This window comes from Stigmatopora argus, chromosome 4, assembly GCF_051989625.1.
Source record: "Stigmatopora argus isolate UIUO_Sarg chromosome 4, RoL_Sarg_1.0, whole genome shotgun sequence".
In the NCBI taxonomy this organism is placed as follows: Eukaryota; Metazoa; Chordata; class Actinopteri; order Syngnathiformes; family Syngnathidae; genus Stigmatopora; species Stigmatopora argus.
The window spans coordinates 4,947,691-4,953,690 of NC_135390.1; the positions used below are offsets into that span (position 1 = coordinate 4,947,691).

A 6,000-nucleotide genomic window follows, 5' to 3' on the forward strand; every position below is an offset into this window, starting at 1 on the left:
AGGGGCAGGGAGAAAAGACGTAATGTACAAAATATGCGCATCTTTCTGGAGGTATACTACATTATTATCTTTAAATGCAGTTCACTGTGTTTGCGCCATCAGTTCATTTGTGTAGCAGATTGTCATAAAACAATATTGGATTGAATATCTTAATAACCATCAGGACAATCATGATTTTACTGTTTCCGTTTGAAAATCACTAATTCCCGTGCATTATATTTGCGTTAAAAAATGCTGATAGAAGAGACCATTTACGTAATTTGCGTAATTTATGGGTGCAAAATTTCAAGCGCTTCTATTTTGCATCATTGTAATCAAAATTTGGCAGATGAACCAATTACACAAATGAAATTCCGCCGTTTTCTGCTTTTTATTAAAAAAACATATTGGAGTGGTTTTTATAATACGTTGAAAGCAAGTTTCAATTGAGCGTTTGTATTCTCCTCAAGTTAATTTAGTTCATATTTTTCTCGTTCTTGTCAAATCATTGTTTATGGAGTTGTATTATTGCATGCATTACGATAGCGCTGCTAGGCACTTTAAATTCGAATGTGAACGCATCCAAGTTACTACATCAAAAGAATCAACGGCTAAAAAAAACACCAAAAAGGTCTTGCAAAATATTTATTAGTTCCTTAATGACCTTTTTTTTTCAAATGTCCAGGAATGGATAGCCTACGGAGCAACGACTGCACGAAATGTGTTAAAGTCATTTTACTATGAATATATATTCCTTACATTTTAACGTAAAAATAAAAAAACATATATATAGCTATTTAATAAGTGCTTTTAGGCATTTAACTCGATGCATGTAGAGAAAGAGCCTGGGTTTTAAATCACCTTGAGGCTGACGTCGTGTCATTCATAAAATAGCTTCCAGTGAAGTATAATTACTTTTGACTAATACCGTTTAATTGATTTTCCTAATTTCGCCAAAATAATCGCAGGCCTTATGCATATTGCTTGAAAGCAGTAATGTTAAATGAAAAGGACCCACTGCTTTTTAAATAATTTCATCTTAAAAAATCCTTCATTTAAAAGACTTAAGTATTTCCTGTTTTATACACATTGCACAACAAACGTATCCTTAATAATATTAATATAAAGCTGCGCTATTTTTTTACATTATCTTAAAAGTCCAACAAACATTCCCACAATTGCTTACTTTTTGAATTGAAGAGCAGATTTAGATGTGTTTGTCCGTGAACGTCATGACACACCAGGCTTCAAGGCCTATAAAAAATGCGTTGGCACCTTATAAAGATGATCATGGCGTATCCTTTTCCAACGTTGGTGAAGGTTAACATTTAAAATCATACAACTCAAAGGTAAATTAGATGCAATCCCAGGAACTCACTCACCACACAATCTAAATATATAGTGCTCAAAAGTCGTGCCTGTCTTATATATATTTTTTAAAAGCATAAGGGTCTATATATTTCTAATTTTTTCAGCATTTTAAATAAATATATAGTTGCAGGCGATATCATTTTTTTCTAGTATTTCCAGCTCTTGGTTAACTTGAATTGGGTTTTTTTAAATAATTGGATATGCTGTCGTGTTGGTATTTTAAGTCCAATGCATCGATCCATGTGTCTTTCAGGTTAATGCCACTATCTGTGTTAAAATGTGATAATGTGCAATATGGTTAACAGGCTGAATTAATCAATTATAGCATTTATATGTGATCAATTTGGGGTTGAGTGGTTGAATTTTCGTGTGATTATTATTTATTATGTAATAAAAACACAGCGCACTTGTTTTGCCTTGTAAATTCATCTAACGCATTGAAGTGATTAAAAAAGGGGTCAAATTTAAACAATAAAATGGATGAGCATGTTTAGGTTCATGCATGTAGATATTGAAGCTATAGATAAAAAATAAAATAAAAGCACACAATTTATATAACGGAAATATTTATTACTAAAATACAATTTAACACACGTTTTTTTATAACAACTTTATCATTTGAATGCCAGAAATTACATTTTTTTATGTACAAGGTCTTGATATTTACACGGTAGTGTACAATATGCTGTGCAATCAAGTCATGTGCTTGCAGTGTCCTCATTTGGATATTGTCCATGCACGAAAAAAAAAATGCTGACTTCTCTTCTTGTTTCCTTTCAATGTCATTTTTTTCTGATGTTTATTTTATGAATTTCTGTCCAGGCCTAGAAGTCCCGATGCGGGCTGTGCGTCAAACTGTGCCGTCGCAAGTCACAGTTGCGCCGAAACACCTTTCCGCAGCGGCCACAGCTGTAGGGCTTGATGTCTGTATGGGTGAGAAGGTGAGTTTTCAGGTTACTTCTTTGATTAAAGGTTCTTCCGCATGTGGGGCATTTGTGGGGAGACTCCTGTTTAGATTTAAAGCAAGCAAATGATTATTCCTTTCAATTTTATAGAACTGTGATGATTGATATCTTCCAAACTTCTAACGCATGTGGATTTGCCACGTTAAATAGATTTAGCACTATGACTGAGTCCCCACGCATGCAGTTGGCAACGAATCAATGTTCATAAAAGTTGCTTGTGAATATTTTTTGGGGGTTATATTGACGTCTCACCTGCATGTGCAAGGTTTTGTGTACTGCAAGTGTTCGAGACTGGCAGAATCCCTTCCCACACTCTTGACATTTGAATGGCTTTTCCTTGGAGTGAATATATCTATAAAAATGGAGAGAGGAAAATCAATCAATCAATAAATAAATAAACAAAGAAATAAATAAATACATAAATGAATAAATACAAAAGTAAATAAAGGAATGACAAAATAAATAAATAAGTAAATAAATAATTGAATAAATAAATAAATAACGACATAAATAAATTGATAAATAGATAAACAAATAAATACAATTGAATAAATAAATAAAGAAAGAAAGACATAAACACATAAATACATAAATAAATAACTACATAAATAATTAAATGTGTCCTGTTAGTCAAGTCGCACACATGAAATCAACAAAAAAGCATGAATAGGTTGGTCATTTGTCATCTCTAATAATGGAAAGTCTGAATTTGGTGCTCTGAAAGCCGTCTTGAGCCGCGATCATGACTTCATGTATACTTCACGTCAGTGTTATTGCAGAATAAGTAAAGTGGAAGGGTCGGGCCGTACCTATGATCTCTGAGGTGGTCCTGCCTTCTGAAGGCCTTGTGGCAAATGTCACACGTGTACGGGCGCTCGTCAGTGTGGGTCCTTTCATGGATGAGGAGGTTGTAGGACTTGGTGAAATGCCGGCCGCAGAACTTGCAAATAAATTCCTTTTTAGTCTTGGACGGGAGCCTGCCCCGAGTGGGTTTTCTGTCAGGGGACAGCTTGTTCAACTCGGTTATGGTTCCCCCTAGTCCCGACGCCAGTTTGGCCAAATCCGCAGCCTTCGGCGGGTCCTCCTGTGTTGCGGCCAGGGCCAGATTGGCGAAGTCGAACCTCGGCCTGTCCTTGTGTAGCAAAGGCACGCCGTGCGTGACGGAGGCTTGTTTTGGATGGAAGAGCTGCGCGGCGGCGGTGAAGGGCAACGCCGGGAATGGAATCCTGGGGTCCATCAAACCCTGGGCGGCTGCCATTTCTGTGATAGTCGATCGCAGGCCTTGGATGTGCGGGTAGCCAAGAGTCCAATGGTTCATGTGCATCGTGTGCACCGCGCTCAGGCCGTACAGTCCCTGCAGCTGCTCAGCCGGGAAAGTGTTGACGGCCTGCAGGAAGGAGTAGTTAGTAAGCTGCAAGGGTGGGTGCAGGGGGATCGGAGCGTGCAGGGCTTTGCTCCCCATCGCGGCTCACGCTTGTGCACAGGACACGCCGACAACCCCTTGGAAAAAAAGCAAAGAAAAAAATATAAAACAAAAACAAAAAAACAAAACACAACATCTATTAATAGACAAAAGGTCATTCAAAAAATGGCATTCAGAATTTGGCCAATTAAGACACTATTGAGATACTCTAAAGAGGAATATATGTAAAATCTCCATGGGAAGTTTGCCTAGAAACACAAGAGTGTGAGCAAGCATTAGTATTCATAAATAATAATAATAGTAATATAATAAAAATTACATTATAATTAATGTTATAACATCTTAAAGAAATTACACAATATCCTCTAAATGTTTAAACTATTTACAGCAAATGTTTTAAGTGAAATATTCATATATTAATAAGCATGTTTGTTGCATGTATTTCTTTTTTTTAAAGCACAACTCTCCACTTAATATGGGAAAATGGTGACCATATTTGACAAGTTTTGCAGAAAATGTATGTCGGGGCAGATGTGAAAAATTAATATTAACACGAGCGATGATAAAACATGGACAATATTTTCAAACGTCTTCAGTAATTACAAGTGTATTATATGTGCTGTAAGGGTACTTTGTGTTGTAATTAACAATTTTAGAGTGCAATTCATTTATATTGCCAATCATTTCAGCATTAAAATACTGAACTAATGTTACAATAATTTACATTTTAAAAAAGACGGAACAGTCTGCCATGAATTATACACATTTTTGAAATGACTGACGAAATCAAACAGAGAAACAGTTTGTCAAAAACTGACGACTAGACTTTCGCGTAAAAAAAGGAAAATAACAACTATAATTTCTGCTGTCTAATTATCCTGTTGTACATAAATTATTTTATAAAACATGCAAATCAAACACACACAAGATTAAATTTCTCTACCCAAGCATTGTGCTTACAATGTAATGTTTGTCAGCCGCACGATTAATAAAAGGCCTGCCCTACAATATTCCATTAATATTTTGAAATCAGTGCCAGCAGAGTGGTCTTTGAATTTGATCTCGTCTAGGGTCTCTCCACCCAGATAGGATGGGGTTAAATATACTGTTGCACAGGTGCAGCTTGAATCACTATACAGACACTTGTTTCTTTGGCATAGCCATAACAAGTTCCCCTAACCTTTGGACTTTATGTAGGCTACACTTTGACAGTTTGCCTGCACGCCTCCATGTCCACGTTCCGGCGCTAAATTTGATTCTTTTTTTTAATTGGCTGCAAAAGCATGCATCTATTGCGCGGATGTTTCATGCAAATAAAAAAAAACTATAATAATTTCTCATCTCCTCAATTCTCAACAAGAAGTGCCTATCATCCTTATATGTATAGTTTTGGTTCCTGCAAAGATGACAAGTGTTGCTTTTGATTCCATGCTCCTTTCCCACACGTGCAAAAGTATTTGGAGTGACAGAAGGGTTATTAAAGAAGGAGAGTTTGAGTGGCGTGTGTCAGATGATACTCTTCCAAACAGACTCTTACCTCAATAAATAGCTGTCAAAATCCTGCGGTATGCCAGTAATCCACAGTAACTATAGAAGCGACTATAAGTTTTCCAAGCTCGAAGTCCATGAAACGTTCACAGCCATGCAGCTAAGCGCGATGCCTCGGACTTTTATACACTCGTCAAGTGTGTATAGTGGATCTGGAAGACAAGCAACAGCACTGTGGGATTCCCGTCCGAAGCTGAGGCTGTAAGTGTGCGTAACGCGCACCGATTCTTCACTTTTTAGGGCTCCTGCAAGGGCTCGCTTTGCCCGCCTCCAACACGCCCCCTTTTTCTCTATCATTAATTCCAATGTTCCTCCTCTGTTTATTTGTGTTTGGATAGCAACTAGAGCTGCAGATCCCAATGCAGAAACAACTACACCTCGTAAGATCTTTCTTAAAATACACCTTATGGAGAAGGATGATGATTTTAGGGCCATGGAGCGCATCCCCAACTATACGCGTCTTTTGTTCTTGTCTTTGGATATTGGACTTTTTGGGATTTTCTCAAAAAGAAAAAGAAAAAAGAAAGAAATGCAGGTTGCAAATGGACCACCCGAAAATTAGTTCTTTCATTTGGGTAGGAATAAAACATCTCGTTTTCAGATGCGAATAAAATCACCAGTGTCATCATTTTATATAAATAATACGCACATCGGAAATTAATAACTCATTCACACATTCGTCGCCTTATTATAGTCACGCAGTACACAGAATGC

General features: G+C 37.0%; 1 protein-coding gene across 3 annotated transcripts; it reads right to left on the minus strand.

Moving 5' to 3' along the window:
• Window positions 1–1,899: 1,899 nt before the first annotated feature.
• On the minus strand, window positions 1,900–5,471 carry osr2 (odd-skipped related transciption factor 2). Of its 3 annotated transcripts, none has more exons than XM_077598174.1 (4): window positions 5,276–5,471; window positions 3,125–3,702; window positions 2,568–2,667; window positions 1,900–2,275 (listed from the first exon to the last, which is right to left on the minus strand). In XM_077598174.1, the coding sequence occupies exons 2-4, from the start codon at window positions 3,637–3,639 to the stop codon at window positions 2,201–2,203; spliced, it is 690 nt and encodes a 229-aa protein (XP_077454300.1). In that variant the 5' UTR covers window positions 3,640–3,702; window positions 5,276–5,471; the 3' UTR covers window positions 1,900–2,200. The 3 variants fall into 3 exon arrangements, with proteins under 3 accessions (XP_077454300.1, XP_077454299.1, XP_077454298.1); XM_077598173.1 differs by having other exon boundaries at window positions 3,125–3,815; XM_077598172.1 differs by having other exon boundaries at window positions 1,900–2,357; window positions 3,125–3,815.
• Between the last annotated feature and the right edge of the window lie 529 nt (window positions 5,472–6,000).

Coding starts and splice junctions, on each gene's coding strand:
- osr2 (XM_077598172.1), bottom strand. CDS start 3,777: ATGGGGAGCAAAGCCCTGCACGCTCCGATCCCCCTGCACCCACCCTTG. Junction 2,668..3,124: donor GACCACCTCAGAGATCATAG/GTACGGCCCGAC, acceptor CCATTTTTATAG/ATATATTCACTCCAAGGAAA. Junction 2,358..2,567: donor ACAAAACCTTGCACATGCAG/GTGAGACGTCAA, acceptor AAATCTAAACAG/GAGTCTCCCCACAAATGCCC.